The 24,933-nt window shown below is 39.9% G+C and overlaps 1 protein-coding gene across 1 annotated transcript in view; it reads right to left on the minus strand.

Annotated features, from left to right (window-relative positions):
* The window catches only part of TAF1 (TATA-box binding protein associated factor 1), a 71,654-nt gene that overhangs the window by 38,017 nt on the left and 8,704 nt on the right, over positions 1 to 24,933 (minus strand). Inside the window, 22 exon segments of the mRNA XM_037126704.2 lie at positions 3,508 to 3,685; positions 3,982 to 4,080; positions 4,313 to 4,421; positions 7,249 to 7,460; positions 9,411 to 9,576; positions 10,057 to 10,270; positions 11,367 to 11,545; positions 12,151 to 12,326; positions 12,607 to 12,726; positions 12,918 to 13,067; positions 16,817 to 16,897; positions 17,528 to 17,658; positions 18,290 to 18,431; positions 18,562 to 18,762; positions 20,489 to 20,593; positions 20,838 to 21,011; positions 21,478 to 21,651; positions 21,779 to 21,886; positions 21,984 to 22,111; positions 22,478 to 22,654; positions 24,070 to 24,277; positions 24,618 to 24,836. Coding sequence (XP_036982599.1) covers positions 3,508 to 3,685; positions 3,982 to 4,080; positions 4,313 to 4,421; positions 7,249 to 7,460; positions 9,411 to 9,576; positions 10,057 to 10,270; positions 11,367 to 11,545; positions 12,151 to 12,326; positions 12,607 to 12,726; positions 12,918 to 13,067; positions 16,817 to 16,897; positions 17,528 to 17,658; positions 18,290 to 18,431; positions 18,562 to 18,762; positions 20,489 to 20,593; positions 20,838 to 21,011; positions 21,478 to 21,651; positions 21,779 to 21,886; positions 21,984 to 22,111; positions 22,478 to 22,654; positions 24,070 to 24,277; positions 24,618 to 24,836 — 3,451 coding nt within the window.

Consider the following 24,933-nt stretch of genomic DNA (forward strand, 5'->3'; position numbering starts at 1 on the left):
TCCCTCTCTGACCCCACTCCACATACAGCATCACAACCCAGTGACTTGGGTTGCCCCACCTGGGCGAACATCTAAGGCTCTGCCTCTCACCAGGTAACAGGTGAAGCAAGACAAAAAAAAAACAAAACACAAAAGAACAGATTAAAGCTCCAGAACAAATACAACTAAGTGAAAAAGAGAGAGCCAACTTATCAAATGTACAGTTCAAAGCACTGGTGATCAGGATGCTCACAGAATTGGTTAAATTTGGTCACAAATTAGATAAAAACATGAAGACTACGCTAAGTAAATTCAAGGAAAATGTACAGGGAACCAACAGTGATGGGAAGGAAACTGGGACTCAAATCAAGGGAGCAGACCAGAAGGAAGGAAAAAATGACCAAACAGAAAAATATGAAGAAACAAGAATGCAAAAAAATGAGGAGAGGCTTAGGAACCTCCAGGACAGCTTTAAATGTTCCAACATCCGAATTATAGGGGTACCAGAAGGGGAAGAGGAACAGTCACGAATGGAAAACTTATTTGAACAAATAATAAAGGAGAACTTCCCCAATCTGGCAAAGGAAATAGACTTCCAGGAAATCCAGGAAGCTCAGAGAGTCCCAAAGAAGTTGGACCCAAGAAGGAACACACCAAGGCACATCATCATTACATTAGCCAAGATTAAAATGAAGGAGAGAATTCTAGAAGCAGCAAGAGATAAGGGGACAATCACCTACAAAGGAGTTCCCATCAGACTGTCGGCAGATTTCTCAAAAGAGACCTTACAGGCAAGAAGAAGGGGCTGGAAAGAAGTATTCCAAGTATGAAAGGCAAGGACCTACATTCGAGATTACTCTCTCCAGCAAAGCTTTCATTTAGAATGAAAGGGCAGATAAAGTGCTTCCCAGATAAGGTCAAGTTAAAGTTCATCATCGCCAAGCCCTTATTATATGAAATGTTTAAAGGGACTCATCTAAGAAAAAGAAGATAAAAAACATGTATTGTAAAATGACAGCAAACTCACAATTATTAACAACCACACCTAAAACAAAAACAAAAACAAAAACAAAAACAAAAACAAACTAAGCAACTAGAACAGGAACAGAACCACAGAAATGGAGATTACATGGAAGGTTAGCAATAGGAGTGGGAGAAAGAGAGAGCGGGGAAAGGTAGAGAGAATAAGCAGCATAGATGGTAGGCAGATAATAGACAGCGGGGAGGGCAAGAGTAGTGTGGGAAATGTAGAAGCTAAAGAACTTGTGACACATGGACATGAACTAAAGTGGGGGAATGTGGGTGGGAGGGGGTGTGCAGGGTGGAGGGGAATGAAGGGGGGAAATGAGACAACTGTAATAGCACACTCAATAAAATATATTAAAAAAAGAGAAGATTTTCACCTTTTGAACCCAAAATAGTAATTTAAAAAAAGAGTTTAATCAAAGAAGAAAAAAAGTACTCAATAGTGTCAAATAAAGCAAAGTTCAAGAAAGAAATTTCCAAGCACATGCAAAGACACGTAACAACAAAGACAAACACTATATGATCTCCCTTATATGTGGAACCTAAAAAAACAACCCCAACTCATGAAAAAAGAAATCAGATTTGTGGTCACCAGAGATGGAGGGTGGGGTGGGAGGAGAACTAGAGGAAGATAGTCAAAAGATACAAACTTCCGTTTACAAGATAAATAAGCACTGGGAATGTAATGTAAAACATGGTAACTACAGTTAACACTGCTGTATGATATGCGTGTAAGGCTGTGAAAAAGTTGTAACTTTTAAATTTCTAATTTTCTACTAACAGCTCCACCTAAAGGAACCACAGATATCTCCAATTCTGTATTTTCAAAATCAACTCTTTCCTTCTCATTTCCCTTCCAATCTGGTTTTTAAGTATTTATCCTTGCAACTTGAATTGGAACAGTTGGGCCTAACAAATTTATTCTTTGTTTGTATGTATCTGGCATTCTGCTAGGCCATGGAAATAGAGATGAGTAAGACAGTCTGTGGCAAGTCAAAAAGTGGATAGGCGATCAGACATATAAATGCTTATGTATAACAATAAAAGCTGTATCAACTGATTTAATTTAATTGTGCTAGAGGTGCACAGAATATCAAAAATGTTTATTTTGGGCAATCTGAAGAAGTCTTGATAAAGAGATGGTAGGAATTGGTCTGGAAATATGAATGGAAATTAGCCACCGACAGGAAAGAAAGAGCACTACAGACAGAGGGCAAAGACTGTGCAAAGGTAAGAAAAAATAGCATAGGATGTTTAGTGAAATGTACTGTTGAGTATAGCAGGAGTCTACAGTAGGAAAAGGAGCCAGTCATCGGAGATGACACTAGAATAAATGGGTCAGGCCTGCTTGTGAAAGGTCTTACAATCTAGGTACTACTATTGCCCCAAGGTTACAGATAAGAAAACTGAGGACGCTATGAGCGATTAAATAATTTGTCTGAAGTAACACAAGTAGCCCTGGCTGGTGTAGCTCAGTGGACTGAGTACGGGCCTGCTAACCAAAGAATTGCAGTTCGATTCCCAGTCAGGGCACATGCCTGGGTTGCAGGCCAGTTCCCAGCAGGGGATGCATGAGAAGCAATCATATATTGATATTTCTCTCCCTCTCTCCTTCCCTTACCTTCTAAAGATAAACAAATAAAATCTAAAGAATAAATAAATAAAATTATTTTTAAAAAGTAACACAAGTAAGAGGCAGAGCCATGACTCATAGTGTATCTGTACTCTAAATATCTACATTTATGTATGAATCTGTGCTCAAGGATACAATGGAAACCACAAAACTTTATCCTTTACATGAAGAAGCTGTACCGTTCCCATCCCCCTTTAAAAACTCAGAAAGATTTCTTCCTCCTTGCTTTTCCAGCTTCTAAGCAAAGTAGACATATGACATCCCCTATAATAGGTTTGTAGACCAAATCAAAGATTTCACATACAGCAAATATGGTCACAAGCACATACTTTGCACAGGTTCCATCACATTGAATGTTTCTCCTTTCTTTTTACCTAGGTCCACTTGTTCCTGCCAGTTATTCCCCCATGCAACTGTTTCATTCCAACAGATAGACTCCAAATTCCCCAGAGGATACATAAAGAAGTAGTAATAAAAACAAGCAATACACAGTTGACCCCTGAACAACGTGGAGGTTAGGAGCGCTGACTGCCCACACAGTTGAAGATCCATGTATAACTTAAGTTGCCCTCCACATATTCGGATCCCCAGCAGCAGCTGACTCTTGAACAATGTCGATCTGAACTGCAAGGCTCAACTGAAAAATCACATACAAGTGGACCCACACCATTCAAACCCATGTTGTTCAAGGGTCAACTGTATAGTAATTGACTAAAATGTACACTACCAGATTTCCATAACCCCAAAATTCACTGATACACTTTAAGACCTTTCAGTCAGTTCAATATAGTCTGAATTTACTAGACCAGCAAGGGATAAACAAGCATCTGAGTGGTGACCTCTTCAGTCAAAGAACTGATCATTCTTACCATTGTAGGTTGCACTATTTTTCACAATGAGCTCCAAATGCTCTCTGAACTCTTCCCGAGATGGGTAGAGGCGTTTACGCACATTCTCACGGAGTGTCTGTAAGTCCATTGGTCGAGTAATGATTTTGTAGTAGTCCTTTACAACCTTTCCATTGACTGGAGTGTGGAAAGGGTATGTCTGTGCAAACAAAAGCCAGGACCATCCATAAGCAAAGAATACTGGCCAGAGCCAATTCCTAAAGATTCTCTCATCTGACCTGTCTACCTGGCCACCAACTCTCGAAGGACTCTTTCTCATGGAAGAAGTCTATTTCCTCTAACAAACTATCTTTTTAAAAAAAACCCAAAACTACATCCCAAAATATTAGGAGTTCCATGTACCTAGGACTATAGTCTACTGTCCTCTATCTGAAGTCACAGACAGAACAAAGAGCCTTGCCATCTGTACTGCACATATGAATGCAATGAACTCACATTTGGAAGATCTCTCATGTCATTGATGATAGACTCTAAGATGGATGACAATGTCACCATGGGGTCTGTCCGGCGCCGGTGGATGGATTTATGAGGTCTCTAAGGAGAAACAAGGAATCAGAATGCTTATAGAGATTTAAAAAATAAAACAATCCTTTCTTCTAGCTAGACAGATATAGTTTAGAAGTCTTGTAACGAAGACTCTACATAATTTTCGGGGCAAGGACAAAGGGAGAATCTAATCTAAGGCTGGGTTAGAATCATGGCTTAGAGGGCTAGGGGGAGCAATGAGAATCTCATTTGGTCAGAATGAAGCAATGCAAATACTCACATTCAAATAGTCACAGTGAACAGTGGTTCCAACTCGCCGTTTCTTCTTGGGAGGGAGTTGCTGTTTAGGGAACTTGAGAACCAGAGATTTTCTGCGAACCTCATCTGCACTGCAATCAATAACACTGTCATAGCATGCAGTCCCTTATTTCTAGTCCCCAGAAGAAAAAGCAACTAGAGTGAAAAGGTCCAAAACACCTGACCGTGAACCTGAGGAGGAAAGAGCCAAACCAAAGGCCAGACATTCACAATCTAAGGCTCAGATCAGGCAAGGCCTCACAGGATCTCCAAATTATTAAAGAACTAGGCAAGCCACAGCTGCACCTCAGTTTCCTGTTTAGAAGATAAGGAAACTAGGCTAAACGAATTTCTAGAATTCTTCTAGCTCCAACATCCTATCTTAGGTTAAAGAGCTAGGAAACTTAGAATGGAAACAAGAAAAAAACTGAAAACTGGTTTTGCAAATAAACAAACAAATTGGTTTGACTTTCCTTCAATCATTAAAAGTCCATCCACCTTCTTCCCTTCCACTGTATGGGGTGAAGAGGACTGGGAAATTAGAAAAAATTCCTTTTTGAATGTGCTCCAAAAGATGACTATTACAGTATTGATAAATTAAATCAACAAGGAAACAATAAAGCTCAATGCTTAAAAGAATAAAAAACAATGACTATAACTGAATATCAAATTTTAAAATACACACACAAAAAGGAATTCAAATATATTTTGAATATCCTGACTGTACAACTTCAGTAAAATATACCGTATCTTCAGACTATAGGACACACTTCCCCCCAAATTTGGGAGGAAAGCAGGGGCGCATCTTACAGTCTGAACGTGGCTTGCCTGGCTCACTGTGGGGTGGCAGTGGAGCGGGGTCACAGGTTATTAAATATTTTACATTTTTTGCTTCAGAATTTCTTTCCTATTTTCCTAAACCTAGGTGAGTCTTACGGTCCTAAAAACACAGTAGTCCAAGGACAACAAGCTACAGAAAACACCTGACTCTAATTTATAGGTTTGTTGTTGGTAATAATATTGGTATAATTCTCAAACTATTTGGTATGTGTCATGAGATAAAGCAAATGAATAAATATAGTGATGTTGAGAACCAGAGAAAATATGAAATACAGGGAGCCAAGGAAGAGTCTCTAGATTTGGTCTGAAATGGAGGTACCTCTATGAAGCTGTGATTTACAATATATGTGTGTTTCCTAGTTCTGCCCACCAAGAGCCTAGAAGCAATGACATCTAGATCCTAGTTTCAAATCAGCATTCCCTAATAACTGGAAGCAGGGCTCCGTTAGAGAAATGGCTGATTCTAGGTCTGGGACAGGGAAATTGCAAGGAGAGCCTAGAACATCTTGTGCTAGAAAGCAAAAAAGTTCTCAGAGTTTTATAGGGTCATTTCAAAAGGAGACAGGATCTAGTTTGAAGGGGTTAAATCTGGGACAACATATGGGCATCAAAATTAATGATGAGGTTAAGTTTACAAAAGAAAAATTTCAGGATCCATAGTAGTACTCAAAAAGGAAGGGAAGTGGGGAGGGGGTGGATGGCGGTGGAAGAGGGTATGCGGGGAACAAACGGTGAGGGGAAAAAAAAACAAAAAGGGAGGAGAAGCTTTTCTTTATAAAATGCCATTAAATGTAGAAATAACTTTACAGTTAGAAACAAACCACTGTTTTGTAACCCCAATGTAATAACTGAGGCAGGACTGACTGTAAGGGAACGGGACATTCACTCATATATTAATTACAAAAGGAAAAACATACCTCTATTATAGAGGAATCTGGGATCATCACTTTAACAAACCAAATAATTAAAATATTAAGAAAACCTGACATTATGAGCTACCTGATGTGGTATATTAAATACATTAACGCCATCCACGTGGTAATCTTGCCAAAGACATTTAATCTGAATATAATCAATGAGAAAACAGCCAGACAAATCCCAGAATGCGGGACGTTTTGTGAGACAATTAATTGGCCTGGACTCTTCAAAAAAATTCAATGTTATAAAAACCAAAAAAGGTGGGAAGGACAGTTCTAGATTAGAAGAGACTCAAAATATTTAACGTTTGAACTGCGACTGGATCCTGAATTTGGGGGTAGGCAATAAAGGACACTGAGACAACTAAGGACATTTGCATAAGAATGGGATAAGAGATACTACTGAATGGATGTCAATTTTCTTAGGTGCCATAATAAGTATCAAATTGTTATATATCCTTACACTAAAGAATCTGTAAGTCCAATGTCATGATGCCCGCAACTTATTTCTAAACAGTTCAGTAAAAATCGTTTAAATATATAAAGATGAACAAATGCTAACAGCTGGTAATTTAGAGGAATAGTATGCTGTATTATCCTCTTCAGTTTTTCTGTAGGTTTCCAGTTTTCAAATTAAAAGTTACAAGAAAAATTTAAATTTAAAAACTTCTCCACTTCTCTGTTAAATTATCTGAGGGTAAGAGACAGGTATGTGTAAGTATAGTTTATGTCTCAATCTTCTTGGATAGTCCATAGTTATAACATTCTGAGATTAGGGACCTTACAAATAATTCTGAGTGCCTAGAAGTAGAACAGAAAGAGCATCTACTATATTGCCAGGCACTGTGCTTGATACAGTCTCTCTTATTTCTGTTTTCATAACTACCCTGTGAAGGGGTTTTATTTATCAATAAACCCTTGGGGTTTTATTTCATAAATAAGAAAACTGAGGGTAAATGGTAAAACTTAGTAAGTGCCTCACAACAAAAGATTGTAATCTTCATTACTGGCAACAATGTGGAGGAAACTCCATGAAAGTTCCTAAGCCCGCACTCAGTTCCACATCAGAGAATACATAACATCCACCCCTGCCACCCATCACTATCACCAACAGCCAACAGATCTCTTTCAAGGCACTTCCTGCCTGCTTGCTATCCCTTACCTCTCGATTAGCTGTTTCCCCAAGACAATCTTGGTCCCTTCAACCTTGATGAGTTCTTCATTATCATTATGAATGACTGTCTTTTCCAACTCCTCCTCCTGCTCCTCTGTCATGGCAACAGGGTTGGAAGGTGGTGCATTCGTTTGATAATAGAGCGGGCAGAATTTGTTTGTCCTCATGTGCCCAATGGCACCACAAGCCCCACATTTCAGCTGCAGGAGGAAAAGTATCAATGTCAGAGGAAATATAGACTACATAAGTCGTTCAGCCTGTATTTCCAGAAAAGAACCTTCAATGAAATTTTTTTACGTAGAGAAATGAAGTGAGCCCTGCTTAGTGTGGCTCAGTGAATTGAGCATCAACCTGCAAACCAAAAGGTCGCAGGTTCGATTTCCCAGTCAGGGCACATGCCCGGGTTGCGGGCCAGATTCCCCAGTTGGGGACATGGGAGAGGCAGCCAATCTGTGTATCTCTCACACATTGACGTTTCTCTCCCTCTCTTCCTCTCTCTCAAAAAGTAAATAAATAAAATCTTTTTTAAAAAGTTAAAAGTCTGCTAAAAAAGAAATACCGCATTTGCCGTATATAATGCATACCCATGTTTCCGGCCCAAACTTTCAGGAAAAAAACTCGTTTTAATTTGTTTAATTCAATTTTTGTTTACTTATATTTAGATACTGTTTTTTGTATTAGAATGGAATTTTAGCATTTATTTTTGAACGTATTATGATACAGGCAGTTTTATGTAACAAATAATTATAAAACACATTAACAGGGTATTTCAGGTACTACCCATGTATAACTGTGCATCCTTATTTTTCCCTCAAAAATTTAGGCAAAAAAGTAAGCATTATACATGGCAACATACAGCACATACAAGGTAGGAGAGAAACAAAGGCAAGCTCAAAACTTTTGTTCAAAAAGAACTGTTAAACACCCTTCAACCAGAAGGCACTGGACAAAAGTACATGTAATGGAAAAGACACATTAAAAAAATGTACAGAACCCTTTTTAAAGACTTTATTTATTTTTAGACAGAGGGGAAGGGTGGGAGAAAGAGAGGGAGAGAAACATCAATGTGTGGTTGCCTCTCAGCTGTCCCCAACCAGGGACCTGGCCCACAACCCAGGTATGTGCCCTGACTGGGAATCAAACCGGCAACCCTTTGGTTTGCAGACCGGTGCTCAATCCACTGCGCCACACCAGTCAAGGCGAGAACAAACATTTCTTTTAAAATCCAGTAAGAAAAAAAAAGGGAGAGGATTTCCACTCCCAATTTAAGTTGTAAACTATGAAAATAGTAAATTTAAAGAAAGGCTATTGGAGGTCCAAGGCTGCATTCAAAAGGGCAGACAGACAGTATGGACATATTTCTAGCCTGAAAGAAAAGACTAAATAATAAATACCAAGTCCCCATCCTAGTTTTGCAACTGACTCCATTTTCATCTGTAAAATGAGGTAAATACTTTATCATATTTATGATACAAGAAAGGAACATTAAAGTATTTTAATGACCTCATGTTAACAGCAGTTTAAGTTTGTTGAGAATTTCATAGTTTATGAAGTGCCTCCCATGTATTATATTGTAACGACCCAGTAAGGCAGGTATCGTTTTATAGAAGAGAAACAGGTTTGGAGAGGTTAAGGGCACAGAGCTATTAAGTGGCAACCAGACCTGAACCCAGGTCTTCTGTGTGCAAGTCCATGGCTCTGTCCACTGTACCCCAGTTGTCTCATTTTATGGTGTACATTACAATTACACTGCATAGTAATACCTGGAATCCTACCTGAGTTACGCAAAGCAACATGTATTTTATATACTTCTGTTGCTTCGATAAATACAATTTAAAAACAAGATGTGTGTATATGCACATATGTACATACATACAGGTTAAAAAAATCCACCAAACCTATCTCAACTCCTAGAAAATATTTCCAATGGACGAAATACGAAATGACACCCAATGGCACACCAGGTTAGGTGTGGTGGTGTTGGTACCAGTCATACTAGTACTGAAAATGCTCAAGGAGCTACGTCAATTCAGACTAGCTTTCGATGACACTGCCCTCATTCCCAGCAAGGAAGAATCCCAAAACCTAAAGGAAAAGGTATGTCTTCTTCCTTTGCTTTGGTAGTTAGAATCACACCACACTGTACTTACTTTTAGGTCAGGACGTTCCTTCAGTTTTTTGGGCTTTTTCTCAGGAGGACCCTTAAGCTTTTCCTTTTCCTGGTTCCGCTTAAGCCGCCTCAGCTGCTCTTGAATCCTCCGCCGTTCCTTTCGCATCTCTTCTCGATGCTGTTCATCAAAAAGGGCAAATTTTCGACTGCAGAACAGTGGGGGCGGGAGATAGAAATCATAGGACCATAAGCAAAGCTAAACCAAGAAAACTGTCCTAATAGCTAAATATCGCCATGCTAAAGTAATTCATTAATAAAATAAAGTAAAATAAAAGGCGCTGCCTGGCACTCCCATCTCCCCCCTACCTCAGCCTTCCATCTGTAGAGGGGCACCTCTCTCAGAATGAGAGTAATCCCTAAGATTTTTGCCAGCCAACCAACTAACCAAAATGCAAAGGACCCAGGTAGAACTACAAACGTGCCTTTATTTTGTGGCAAAGTTGGAATTCTCCCTCTGATTTGGCTCTATTCAAACCCAAAGCTCTAAAAGGCAAGATGGTTCTCAATGAACAGACCCCCCAGGACAACTATGCAGGATCCTGCCACTAAAATTAAAGCACCGCTCTCACTCCTACACCCTGCCATTATCGTTGTTATCACAGTGGAGGGCGGTGAGTCAGACTCACATGAACTCTTCATCTTTTGTGGTCCGTATGCGCACATAGGCATCTATGACAGATGGCTTTCGGACTGTCTCACAGCGAACATACTCTTTCCCCTCTTCATCTCGAAAAGTACGATAAATCTTGAGACAACGGCCAGTGGCAGAAGAGTTAAGGCTAGTCACAGAAGCTGTGTCATCATCTCTGTGATTGTTTCCTGCTGCTGCTGAGCCTGCTGCTGCAAGGCAGGAAAAGATTTCCACACATTCTTCCCCCTAGTACCCAAATGGCCATTTTCTTGGGGTTGAGTGAAAACCTTGAAGTTCAACATGCCACAAAGCTACGGTTCTAACAGAAAGTATGAGTCCCCACCCCCCCCCCAAATATACTGATTTGTCCTTTCCTGACTTCATTTTACCACTGCCAATGTTCCCATTTTTGTAAGTATAAAGTTCTGGAAGGATCTCAAAGAACTGTGTGTTTGTTATAGGGGACAGAAGAGCAGTAGCTGTATTGACTCCTCGGAGCAACAGCGCAAGCACAGACCGAGCAGGAAGTGGATGATGAGCACGTTAAAGAAAAACACCCAAGCACCCGGAGGGAAAAATAGTACCGCAGAAACAAATTGAGTCTTAAGGCCAGCGTATGCTTCTCAAACTTTAATATGAATGAATAAGAATCACTTGGGATCTCATTAAACTACAGATTCTAATTCAGTAGATTTGGGAAGCCTGAGATCCTGCGTTTATAACAAGCTCTCATGTGATGTAGACGCTGCTGGTCCAGGACCACGCCGGTAAAAAAGCTTTATCACATCTTTACAAAGTAATCAGAATAATAAAATTACACAAAGTTTTTACAGAGAGAAGGAAACAAAGGGAAGACTCTATGAGTGAGAATAGTCACTTAAACCATCTTCGGACTTTATCCTCTCAGCATCTACATCGATGTTTTCAATTGCATGTTTGACATACATACTGGGAAGAGTTAATGGAACCTCAAATTCCACACATTGCACCTGCCCATCTTAATACGGCTTCTTTCCTTTAATCAATGGTGTCACCATCTTTCTAGCAAACCAAGAACTAAGGTCACCTTGGTTTTTGTCCTCTTTTCATTCCCAATATCCATATCCCAAACCAATCCAGAATTTCATCACCCCCACCCCCAAATTCTACAGTTTTTAATTGTTTTAAACCCCTTTTTTACGGTCTAAGACTCCTTTGAGAATCTTCTGAAAGTGATGGATCTTCTCCTCAGTTATTAGTGTGAAGTTTATACTTTTTAAATCCTCCTTTTTTTTGCCTGTCTGTCTATGAAGCCACTAGCCTCACCCAGTAGCATCCGCTGTAGTTCCTTCCGCTCCTGCTCCTCCCGTTCGCGTGACAGCTGAGAGCTGGTTTTCTTATTCTGCAACATATTCTCAATGTTCTTCCCCATTTCTTCAAAGTCACTGTCTTCAGCTGAGCTGCTATCTGTGTCTGTTGACAAGACTTCAGTTGATGATAAAACCCTAAAAAGAAAAAAATGTTAAACTAAGACAAGGGAAAATATGAAAAAGCTGAACAAATACAGTTTTAGGCGAGAGTAGGAAACTGAAAAATCAACTTTAAAAAGGAATACTCAAAATCCACCAAGACATGGGACCCTAACAGAAAAGCTTTACAAAGCTTTCCTAGACATTTAGTTAACAAGGCAAGTTTGAAATATGAAGTAGTACAGCGCTTCATATTCGGAATCCCTGGAAAAATCCTGAGAAACAAACTGGCACATTGCTCATTTTTAATAAGGCATCACCATTCTCTCCCCAGTAAGCCTTCAGAAAAAACACACCTGTCCCTTAGCACCACTGTGGTGCTTTCCAGGTCCAAGTAGACCACAACAGTCACCATGGAACCAAAGTACAAACCTAGCACCTCTTGCCATTCAAAATCTCTGCCAAGTTGCTTTGAAGGGAGTAGGTTCTCTAGCAGTATTATGAACAGATACCACCCTGAAATCTAGATACCTGACTACCTAAATCACATTATTGGGTGACCTCCTATTCATTATAAAATAGTGTCTGGGGCCCCACCCCTCCTTCCAGCTTGGACTTTCTGCAACACTGAAAGAACATACTTGTTCTGTAGGTCGAAGATGCGCTGACACTCCTCTTTGTAACGTTCCTGATGCTCAGCCACAGAGAATCTTGATCCACGGGCAAATTTACTCATGGGCCCTTCCCCAGAGCGGGCCTGTTCTGTTGACATTGTGCGTACCACATCGATCACTTCCCAGCGGGACAACTTTTTAATCTACAAGAGAGAGAGACACACATACACGCACGTACACAAATCATCCAGGAATCTCAAAGAAGAAACCAAAACACACAGAGAAGGAGACAAAAAAAATTCACCCAAAGCAGGTTCGACGGAAAACTCTGGGAAAGGTAACTCCTGAAAAAGTATTCGAGATCCAGTGTGCTACAATTTACACCATGAAATTCTTCAGACAGTTTCTTACATCTGCCCCCTAGCTGTTCCCTCTTTACACAAAGCCCCTAGGAGCCTTTAAGTTTTCCTCTTCCACACCCACCTCTTCCTCAGGTACACCAAATTTACGTAGAAGTTGCTTGGCATTTTTCAGAGAGAGGCGACGAAGGTCTGCATCTGTTCCTGTCACTGTCTTCTTGACTGGCTGAGGCTCCTTATCATCCTACTCCCAAAACAAAACAAAACAAAACAGGTAAGAATCCCAGTAAGTATAACTTGTTATAATAGATGTCTACTCTAAATTCATCCTGTCACCTTAACTGCTTTCCAGATCCTCTGTCCCATTCACCTACACTATTTAAACTGTTCCCTCCTCCTTTCATTTTCACCTTCTAGAAACTCAGACAATCTCACCTTCTGCTGTGTTGGTTTGTTCGGAATCTTCACATAGGAAAATCCTTCACCACACCCTGTGGGATCTGCCACCCCAGTCACTTCCAAGAGACACTTGCCCTTCATGGCAGCAATGAAGGCCCTTGTGGTATTCCAAGGAGCGGTGCGAACCTGAGGTATAAAAAAAGATCCTAAAGGTTAGGGGAAACTTTGCTGTATGTCTAGCCATACTTAGACAACTGGAATAATTACAATAACATACAATTTGATGCTTTCTTAAACTGTCCACAAAGTTCAACAGTTACATAAAGCTACCCAGTACTCAGCTCGCTGTTCTTCTTTCCCATGGTACTTAAATCATGTTATTAAATAAAGGTCAAGTTCTCAGACAGTGTGAGGAGCAATATGTGGAATAGAGATGCCCTCATCTCCCATATAGCCTGGGCTTAACTGGGAGTTTTCAGACAGTGTTGTCTGCAACCTCTGGATGTGCAAAGAGGTGAGGTAGATTGATGACTGCATCTGATTGTCCAACTGCTCAAATGGCTTTAGAATGACCTGGGTAGTCTCATAATTAGATGATAAACATGCTTTACGAAGCACTGAACGCAACTCCAGCAGCACTAAACCAAAGCTGATTCTACCTCTGCCAATGATGTGGTAACAAAGACCTGTCCTCTCCGGGGCCCCTAAATAGTGTTTACCAACCCCATGAAATAATCAGGGAATTAAGACAAGGTCAGTCAAGAGTACACACAATTAGCTTAGAAAGCAGCCAATTCTCTAGATTCAAAATTCAATCTTGAAGGCCATTCAAACAGACTCCCTAATTTTCAATATTCTTAGATATCCAAACATTTTTCACTCCAACCTCAAAGGGTATACCAGTGGTTCTTTACTTACTCTGTCTGACCTCATTTACAATTATTCACTCACTTATTGAGTGACTAACTGAGTATCTACCACATGGCAGCACTACTTTTTCATGGACCTCATATTAGTGAGGAAGACACAACCAACCCACCAAATTCAACACTGCATGATCAGCGTGCCATGACAGGAGAGAACCAAGTACTATACATACATAAAGACAAGAATGATAATCCAATGTGAATGAAGGGTGAGGGTGAGAGTCAGGGAAAGCTAAGAGAATGTAACTTGTAGAGGAAGGTCAGATGGTAGAAGAGGAAAGAAAACATTCTAAGCAGACAGATCAACAGTTACAAAATCCTGAAAGGCAACAGAAAGAAATTTAGGGAGCCGACTGAGTGTTAGTATGTTTGTAGCTTAGAGCACAAGATGGGCAATGACAGGAGATGAGAGGAGGTTAGGCTTATATACAAGACCTAAATCCTGCAGATCCTTGTAAATCGTGTTAAGGACTTCTTTCTCAAAGAAATAAGGACCCAAGGGGTGTCTTTGGACCAAAATAGCGGTATAATCAAATTTTTCCTTTAAAAGATCATTCAACTTTTAAACAAATGGCTCTAGAACAGTTGGACATTCATTCATATACAAAAAAAGAACCTTAATCTATACCATGCACCCTATACAAAAATTAACTCAAACTGGATCTAAACATAAGATCTAAAACAATAAAACCATCCATACACAAACTTGCACGAATTTCAATATAATTACAAATTTAAAGAAGACAGACAGAAAGAATATATACTTTAAACAAATGGTGCTGGGGAAATAGAATATCCACATGCAAAATAATGAAATTGAACCTTCACCTTACAACATATAAAAAAATTAACTCAGTCCTGGCTGGTGTAGCTCAAGGCCTGCGAACCAAAGGATGGCGGTTCAATTCCCAGTCAGGGCACATGCCTGGGTTACAGGTCAGGTCCCAGCAGGGGACGCATGAGAGGCAACCACACATTGGCATTTCTCTCCTTCTCTCCTTTCCTTCCCCTCTAAAGATAAATAAATTAAATCTTAGAAAAAAAGCCTATAAAGGATAAAAAAACATTAACTCAAAAGGGATCGAAGATCTAAACATAGATCTAAACATATAAAACTCTTAAAAGAAAACATGGGGGGAAAGCTTCACGACACTGGATTTGGCAATGATTTCTTGGATGTGGAGCCAAAAGCACAAACAACAAAAATAAAATTAGATAAAATGGGCTACATCCGAATGAAAAACATCTCTGCATCAAAGGACACAAGAGTGAAAAGGCAACCTACCGAATGGAAGGAAGTATTTGCTTAACAGCTAACAAGAGGTTAATATCCAGAACATATAGAGAACTCCTACAACTCAACAACTGAAAACAAACAACCCAATTCCAAAAAGGGGTAAGTACCTGAATAGACATTTCTTACAAGAAGACATACAAATGGCCAACGAGAGCATGGAAAGATGCTCATTACCACTAATCATTAGGGAAATGCAAATCAAAACCACAATGAGATACTACATCAGACCCATTAGGGTGGCTACTATCAAAAAACAATAAATAGCCCTGGATGATGTACCTTAGTGGATTAAGCACGGGCCTGCAAACCAAAGGGTTGCCAGTTTGATTCCCAGTCAGGGCACTTGCCTGGGTTTCAGGCCAGATCCCCAGTTGGGGAGACATGAGGGGCAACCACACACTGATGTTTCTCTCCCTCTCTTTCTCCTTCCCTTCCCCTCTTTCTAAATAAAATATTTAAAAAACCCAATAAATAACAAGTGCTGGCAAAAGTATGAAATAACTGAAACTCTCACGCGCTATTGACAGGAATGTAAAACGGTGCAGCTGCTTTGGAAAATAGTACTGATGTTCCTCAAAAAAAACTAAAAATAGAACTACCACATGATCCAGTAATCCCACTTGGGGGTATATATGCTAAAGAACTGAAAGCAGGTCTTAAACACATGTCTGTACACCCATGTTCATAACAGCACTATTCACAACAGCCAGGAGATGAAAACACCCATCTTCCATCTATGGATAAATAAACAAACAATGGAATATTATTGAACCTTAAAAGGAAGAAAGTTCTGACACGTTACAATCTGGACAAATCTTTTTTTTTTTTTTTAAAGAAAGATTATTTACTGACTTTTTTTTTAAAGATTTTTATTTATTTATCTTTAGAGGGGAAGGGAAGGAGAGAGGGAGAGAGACATCAATGTATGGTTGCCTTTCATGCGCCCCCTGCTGGGAACTGGCCTGCAGGGAACCAGCCTGCAACCCCGGTATGTGCCCTGACTGGGAATCGAACGGTGATTGTCTGGTTCACAGGCCCGCGCTCAATCCACTGAGCTACACCAGCCAGGGCTGGACAAATCTTAAGAATGCTAACACGACAGGAAATAAACTAGTCACACAAAAACAAATATGATATGACTCCACTCTGGTGAAGTACCTAGAGTAGGAACATTCATTGAGACAGAAAGTAGAATGGTGGTTGCCAGGGGCTGGAGAAGGCAGGACTGGGGAGACAGCATTTAATGGATACTAGAATGCCAGTTTTACAAGATGAAGAGTTTTAGAGATTGGATGTACAACGATGTGAATGTACTAACATTACTGAACCATACACTTAAAGATTAAGATGGTAAATTTTATATTATGTATATTTTACCACAATTAAAATGAAGAAAGAGTGCATACTATATAATTCCCTTTATCTAAAGTTCTAGAAAATGAAAACCTATAGTGACAGAAAGCAGATCAGTAGTTGTCAGGAGACAGAGAGGGTAGAGAGAACAATTTCAAAGGGGCACTAAGAAACTTTTGGGAGTGACAGATACGTTTATTATCTTGTCATGAGGATTTCACAGGTACAAACATACGTCAAAACATACCAAATAGTACATTTTAAATATGTGCTGTTTATTCTGTCACTCACATTGCAATAAAGATGTTTTTTAAAAAGACAAATGGGGTATACTAACAAAAATTAGTGTAAAGCATTACCTCATCATCAATCTTCATCTGGAAATCTTCCTCATTTTCTTCTTCTGGAGCAAAAAAGGACTTCTCACCATAGCCAGCATCCTGGCAGGAGACAAATCCATCCATAAATCAATCAGAAAACACAAAGCACAAGTTTCACTGAATACCAAGTGGAGAATATCAAAGCACATTTTGCACACAGAATGGACTTTGTAAAATCTCTGCTGTATCTATCACCATTCTACATCCTTAGGTTATCAGAAGATACAGGAAGCTAAATAGAAATGCTCATTTAACTCAGTGGGACAGAATTGTACTATTTCGCCCTAGCTAGATCTTTCATATTCTGGCCTTATAAAGATACTGTTCTGCTTTAAACCACATGTGCAGCATCACCATCATTTCTGCCCACCTGGGAAGCTGTAGAAAACAACCAAGAAATACTTTCCCTGTTTACATACCTGTCTTGTAAAGAGAATTTAAAGTCACCACCCAGTGGATGAGCAACCATTTTTAAGGCAAGATAATCTCTCCTAAGTCCCTCATTAAGCCACTGGTATTTAGCTACACTGTAGTTTCCCCCAGAGCCGATATACCTCACATGGCTAGAATTTCCAAGTAACTGGTAATAATCTAGTAATCATCATTTCTAAATCAGTGAGAACAGGCTCTGTCCTGTCTCTCTGAAAATAACTCACAGGCATAGGCAGTGCCCAAGAGGAAGATGCTCACCTTCAGTCGCTGCTCTGCAGCTATCATGCTATAATAAGCGCAGCACTGCTCTGGAGACACCATAGCTCTGATCTCCTCTTCAGTTGGTAAACGGAAATCGGACTTCAGCACCCACCAATTTGAATCCATTCCTAGAAAAGAGAGAGAAAGAGAGAATGAGACTGTTCTTAATTCCAAGGGCCCTTTTTTTTTATAAGGTAAATTTTTTTAAAGATTTTATTTATCTATTTTAGAGAGATGGGGAAGGGAGGGAGAGAGGGAGTGAAACATCAATGTATGGTTGCCTCTCATGCATCCCCTGCTGGGAACTGGCCTATAACCCAGGCATGTGCCCTGACTGGGAATTGAACCACGATCTTTTGGTTCGCAGGCCCGCACTCAATCGACTGAGCTATAACCAGCCAGGGCCCCAAAGGCCCTTTTATTGACAGCAACTGGGATAGCAAGCCAAGACTGAACCAGGCAATGTCCTAGGAGGTACCAAGCCTAACCACAGTTAGAATGACTAGCCAAGAAAACCCCTGCTGCTAGGTTTCCTACATCTCACATAAGACATCCACCAATCTCACTGCATTTCCTGGCAGGCAAAATCAAAAAGCAATCAGAGCTTCCATAAGTGAAAGATTTGCTTTCCCCTCCTTTTGATTATCATCAATTTCTATTTCTATTTTATTAGCTGTATGCTTATCCTTTAACTGAAAGCCATCATTCCTTTCTTGGAAAGAGGCAGAGAAGACAAATAAATTAGTCATAACTGATGACCTGTGCGTTTGAAGTCAGCACAGAGCTTTAGCCTCTTCCGGATGCTGCTTTCTGAATGAGAAGGAAAGGCTTTTTTAATATCTTCCATCCGGATCCGCCGTGGCCGATCTGCACTCTTCCAGAAGAGACGGTAAATAAAAACCTGCCCAATAAACCAAAAATTTTTTATGTGACAAGGTAAAGGATAAAAGTCACCAGGGCCCCTTCCCCTGCTAAGCCCCTATGTGTTTTGATCTGTCCTGACGTGCCCCTAAATACATACACCCTTTTACCTGAAGAAAGTCTCGAATATGTGTATTGGCCCTTTTGGAGTTGGGCCCAGGAACTTCAAACAAGGGACACTGCTGGCCAACCACAAAGATATCCACTAATTCTCGAATATAGTAACCTTGCCTCGTCCGAATGATAAGGAAATCAGTTTCTGGCATCTTATGAAGATAAATTGGAGCACGAAAAAGATTGTTCTCAAATGCCTAAAGAAAGAAAAAACACAAAAGTAATATATAGAGAAACTCCAGGAGATTTAGTCAACTGATGATAAAGGTAAATCACGCTAATTTGCTCTCCATTGCCATTATGCCATCTATCTAGTATTATTATAAACAAATTATAATATAGAATATCAAATGGGACTAGACAGGTAATTTTTTCCCACTGGTAATTTTTAGGAGTTAGTAGTGAGGAAACTAAAGGATCTGGATTCAAATGACACTGACTGCTCTGCTGCTACTCACTACATCACATCAGATAAATTTAAATCTCTGAGCTTAAATTTCCTCATACACAAAACTGAGATACTTAAAATGCCTACTACCTCACGGGATTGCTACAAAATTTATATATGAAAATCACTTTAAAAACAAACAAGTACTATACTAGCTACCCTAGACGCCAGAACAGGCCCTGACATACTACAGGACAGAGCAAAGCATTTGTTAAATAAATTAATTAAAAAAAAAAAAAAACAACGAATGAAGTAGAAAGTGTGCTAGAGAAGACATTAAACACACAGGACAAAAATCATTCGAGCTTAAGTAGCAGCCAGATGGGGATCTCCTGTCACAAGAAGCCTGTGATTCCAAGGAGAGACTTCACAGAGGACCAGAAGAGTGGACAGAAAGAAAGATCTTCAATAAATGGGTGTGAAAAGAAAATTCTAAATGTGAAAAGTAGAGAGAGAGAAAAGTTACAGAAGATTTTAAAAAGGATCTTTAAGAGCCTACAAATGAAGGGGCTAGATTGGTAGAAAACCTCAAAAGGAAGTTAAGGGCAAGAATGCCAGGAACAATATAAAAATAATACCCAAAATATGGTGGGGCTGTAGATGTAAAGGATAAAGAAAAAAAGGCTTTGCAGATGCTTTCGGAGAATGAGTGATAGTAATAATGACTCAAACTCCGTACAATAGGGAAATGGTTAAGAAAAATGGAGTGGAGGGAAAAAGGTAGGAAAGCACTACGGATTTCCTCACATCATCTGTGGACCTCTATACTTCCCCTGCACAAAATATGTGAAAGGTAAGTTACCAGAGGGCCTCTCTACATCAATGAGCACAAAGAGGGGGTTAAAAAAACAACTCTTCACTGTGGCTGGGGACTGTCAGGTCCAGGTGTGGTTCAATACTCAAAATGACAATACAATCAAAACATACCAATTTTACACATAGAAATCAAAATTAACTATAGCAAATTATCATCCAAAGTTTACTCCCCTATGCTACCCAGATACTTCCGGACCTCTTACCCAGTGTGTACTTTTTAAAAAAAAACTATTTTTTTTTTTTTAAAGATTTTATTTATTTCTCTTTAGAGGGGAAGGGAAGGAGAGAGGGAGAGAAACATCAATGTATGGTTGCCTTTTGTGTGTCCCCTGCTGGGAACTGGCCTGCAGGGAACCAGCCTGCAACCCAGGCATGTGCCCTGACTGGGAATCGAACCGCGATTGTCTGGTTCGCAGGCCCGCGCTCAATCCACTGAGCTACACCAGCCAGGGCCAACTATTTTTAATTAAGCTTATAAATAATATAATTAGGAGCTACTATTTTAAAAAAGATCAAAAAATTGGATTACACTGATCTTCTCCATACTTCATGTATGATGCACAGTGCCTCAATCAACTAGAATTGGTCCTTTCTGAGCTAACTGGCTATTCACTGTCAATTGCCTTAAGAAAACCTTAGAACAAGGAAGAATTCCTCACCTGCAGCAACTGGCCAGGATGGAGGGAGCCCAGGAAAGGAGACGTATGGCAGTAAACGGTTTCTCCGTATTTACAGTCTGGGGCTCCGGGATCTTTTCCAGGTTTCTATAAGGAACACAGCGGACCCAGTTACTACCTCAGAATATAATCAATACACCTGCACAAAATATTCCATGACCATAGTATTTTACTAATATTACAAACTACAAGAAAGATACCACTCCTTTCTCCCAAGAAATTTATAGTATAAAAAAGACAAAATACAAGGTCACAGATTATCGCTGTACATATAACCACAGCTATATTAATACAGATTTTCTGAGAACAGATTTTCTGAGCAGAGACTTACCCGCTTATAATAGTTTTTTATCTTGGTTGCCATGCCAACCTGCATCATTAATGGCCCATTTTCCTCACTGTATTCTGCTAGAATAAGATCTCCATCTTTGCCTGTGAGGTCCTGAGGTGTGCGCATGAAAAACATCTCTCCACCGCCTGAAGCTTGCCTCTCTTGCTCTCTCATCTGCCCAGAACAAAGACAATACTGTCTAGCTCCTGATAAGGCAATAACTATACATATTAATGACATTCATTCTGAGACAATGACACTGAAAACAATTTCACCTTGTCTCTTTTCAATTTCACTGCAAAATTCTTCAAACACATGAACATTTGTTATCCCACACTCTAGATACAAATGTTTACACCTTGCCTATATTTTACCTATGACTACATCTCTATAGATATTGCTGAACCATTTTTGAGAGCTGCAGTCATCATGACATTTCCATTTCACACTTAAGTCTTTTCACGTGCATCTCGCCTAAGAATAAGGACACTCTCCTAAATACCCACAATGACGATCTAGCACATCTGCAAAAATAAACAATAATTCCCTAGTATCATCTAGTGTCCAGTCTATTTCCCCAATTGATACTTTAATGTTAACTTTCACAGCTGTTTTTTCTCTAACCAGAATTCAATCATACCTTAGCCTTCTTTTTTATGTGCTTTAGCAAAGGCTGGACTGAGTGGGGACCTGGCTGAGACAGTGCTCCAAAGGAGTACTTCTTCAGAGGTGGGCGATGGAACTGCCGGAGTTTGATGGGCCCCATGTGGGTGGGAAAGAAGGGCTGCCGTAATTCCACAGCAGGAATGGAGTGCTAAGGCAGAAAATACAAGGATTCTAATTAAATACAATACTAACTCCAGCCCAGGCCAGACTTACCCATATCCTCCATCAGAACGAAGCAGTGGTTCCCATGCACCACAGAAAAAAAAAGGTTTTACCTGGATAATATTTCCTCCAAAGGTGCCTCGAAGACCCTGTTGCTTGGGGTAGTAATATTCATCGTTGGAGAGATTCCATGGATCTTTTACTTCCGGCTGAGACATGTTCTAATGACAGGTCATCAAAGAAACCTTAGTCAGACTTCCCTTCCCTATTACCTTTCTTAGTTCTTCTAAACACTAAGACCCCTTTCCCTTCACAGACCTGCTGTGGTTCCTCCTTGATTACTCCCGTTTTCCCTAAGAGAATTCGACTCTTCTTCAGAGATGATTCCTTTTTACTCTCCTTAGAGGGGGAGTTAGAGGTGGCCTCTTCCTTCTCATCAGGAATTTCTGAAAATGAAACAAAAGTCACTCTGGAATTCACCTTAAGAGTCACCTCTCCTACTGAAAACTTTGCCATTCTGAACCAGATCTCTCATGCCACCCCAAACCAATTCTACTCCATGATTCACCCTACCCAAACAAACTACACTCCTGACATCTCAAAGGTACTACTTTCCAACATTCCTACACTGTGCATTTCCTCTGAACAATCCACAAATACTGAAAACTGACCACAACTTTGCTCTCTCAAACTGCTACCTAGAAGCTTCTAGTCTTGACCTTTGCAACCCTTCTGATTTCTTCCAGCTCCCTGACATTAGCTACAAGATGTCGATCATGGAGGAGTAACACTGGCCCCTGCCAATACCATACCCAAAATAAGGTTCTCATCATTGGGATCAAGTGTCAAAACAGGAGGCTCCAAGAGCCGGGGCATGGCCTGAGCATCCCAGATGATATTGTCCTCCCAGCGTCCATACACCAGCTCCTCGTTGTCAATGGGGAAAATGGAGTACCAAGGCTTGTCATCGTCCAGGGTGGCCGTAAAACCTAGTCAAAACAGAAGAAACATTACACAGACAAAACATTTATGTTCATCCCAATCATGAATCTAGCAGAGGGAAAAGGACCAAATGTTAGTAGAGTTAATCACGTGACTGAAAAGTTACTCACTCACTGAAAAGGAACCTAACACATACAGCATATATGTCATTTTAATAAAATGTTGCAGATAAAAATGTTCACTGCAGTATTCTCTGTAGTCGTCAAAATATGAATAGCCAAATGCTTAATAAGGGACTGGTTAAACTACGGTAATAAATGATATGGTAAGCTACGCTAATGATGATAGTAAATATATCAAAAATAAGGTTGATAAATTATAAACATATCCATGTAAGAACACTATACAACTAATAAAGCATTTAGATAAAATGAGAAGAAGGAAACAACTATTTCTTAGGTTTAAAAATAAGACATTTTTTTTTCTTCAAATTATAAAAGTAATCCAGGTTAACTGAGAAAAATTTGGAAAACAGAGAAAAGTATAACGAAGAAAACTGAGGGGAAAGGCCTGGTTAGAGAACAAGTATAAATGACCCATGGACATGGACAACAGGGTGGGGACTGACTGTGGAAGTGGGTGGTCAGCGGGGCAGGGGAGAGCAACAGGGGAAAATTGGGACAACTGCAGTAAAACAACAGTAAAAAAAGAAGAAAACTGAAGTTTGTGATCTTACAAACCAGAAATAACCACTTTAAACCCTATAGCATATTTTCTTTTAGCCACTTTTTTTTGTTTATATAGTGTGTTTTTCTCACTTGCACAAACAGGATATTAAATATGCTACTTCACATTTTTATTTCCATTTAAAATAAGCTACCCATGTCATTAAACGTTTTTATGAAGAACTTTGAATGACACAGAATATTTATAATGAGAAAAACACACTGTGCAAACTGTACCTGTAGAGATGAACTCATCCACATATATACACAGAAAATAGAAAATTGAAAACAAAAATACACCAAAAAGTAAAAGGTGATGATAATCTCTGGATAGGATTACCAGTGATTTTTGATACTGTATTGCATTTTCAAAGTTTTCTACATAGCATACCTTTTTTTTTTTTTGCACATTTCAGAAGAGAAAAATGCAACTTCTAGAGTGATCATGACAAAGGGGATTTCAAAACAAAAAGACTATAAAGATAAAGCACTGTTATAGTTCAGAAAGATCTTTAAACCTCAAAGTGGTTTTCACCTTTTTCTAATGAGAAATCAGAGTCTAATCCTGGCTTGTTAAAAGTGTAAAAAAAAAACCCAACAAACTATTACGGACTAGAAGCAGGGCTTAGATCCAAAATATTTTGGTGTCTCTCAGCAGCAGAAAAGCTCACGGCTAAGCCCATTTAGGATTACTGAGAGGAAGGGCAGTCCTGGGCACAGCTGGCACAGAAGCATACCTTGCTGAACATTGTAAGCCATGGCATTCCTAGTCATGCTGGAAGGAAGCCAGCCTGCCAGGCTTGCACGCTGAGGTTTTGTCCCTTTGTGTTTGACATCCTCCCCATCCCAGATGATATCATCCTCCCAGTGCAACTGTGTCACCATCAGGAAGTTTTCATCAGCCAGAAGATCAATGCTACCATTCTCCCCAGGTTTCCTCAAGTCCTGTAGAAGTAGGGAAGGAACGACAAATCCCTGAATGGTCACTGGGCAAAGTTCCCACTCCGAATCCCACATCAGATACATCAAATGTGGTCCCTGACTTGAGAGAAAAACCTGATAATGGAGTTCCCACTCTTAGTCCAGCACAGCACTCATTTCAAAAAACAGAATCCTTGCGATAGGGCCTAGTTGCCAAAGCAATATACCATTCCAAGCAAAAGGCTTAGCCACCTAAATCTCCCACCAAAGAAACCCACCCAATATCTTCCTAATTGAAAACTAAAGTAAAACTGACAGGGTCCTGGGCACACCGATTCTCTTCTTCCATGCCAGGGTTACTTACCTCCAGCATTCTACCATTTATCACAGGTTCAGGTTCCACCTTTTTCAGTTTGAAGCCATAGTCAAACCCACTGCCATCTTCAGGGACACCCAGCATATCATACCACAGTCGGGCAGGCCCATAGCGCCACTCAGCTACTCTTGGTTTGGTATCTGTCACTTTATCTATATCTCCAGTTGACTGAGAAAACTTGGACTCCACAGGAGCCATCATTGTAATCTGCAACAGAGCAAAGTGGAAGTGGAAGAGGATTTCCTGATCTCAGATGTCCTAAGGCCACTAATAGGCAGGAGGAGAACCTAGAAGGGCTAGAAGG

This window comes from Artibeus jamaicensis, unplaced genomic scaffold, assembly GCF_021234435.1.
Source record: "Artibeus jamaicensis isolate MK-2021 breed Jamaican fruit bat unplaced genomic scaffold, CSHL_Jam_final scaffold_2375, whole genome shotgun sequence".
Taxonomy (NCBI): Eukaryota; Metazoa; Chordata; class Mammalia; order Chiroptera; family Phyllostomidae; genus Artibeus; species Artibeus jamaicensis.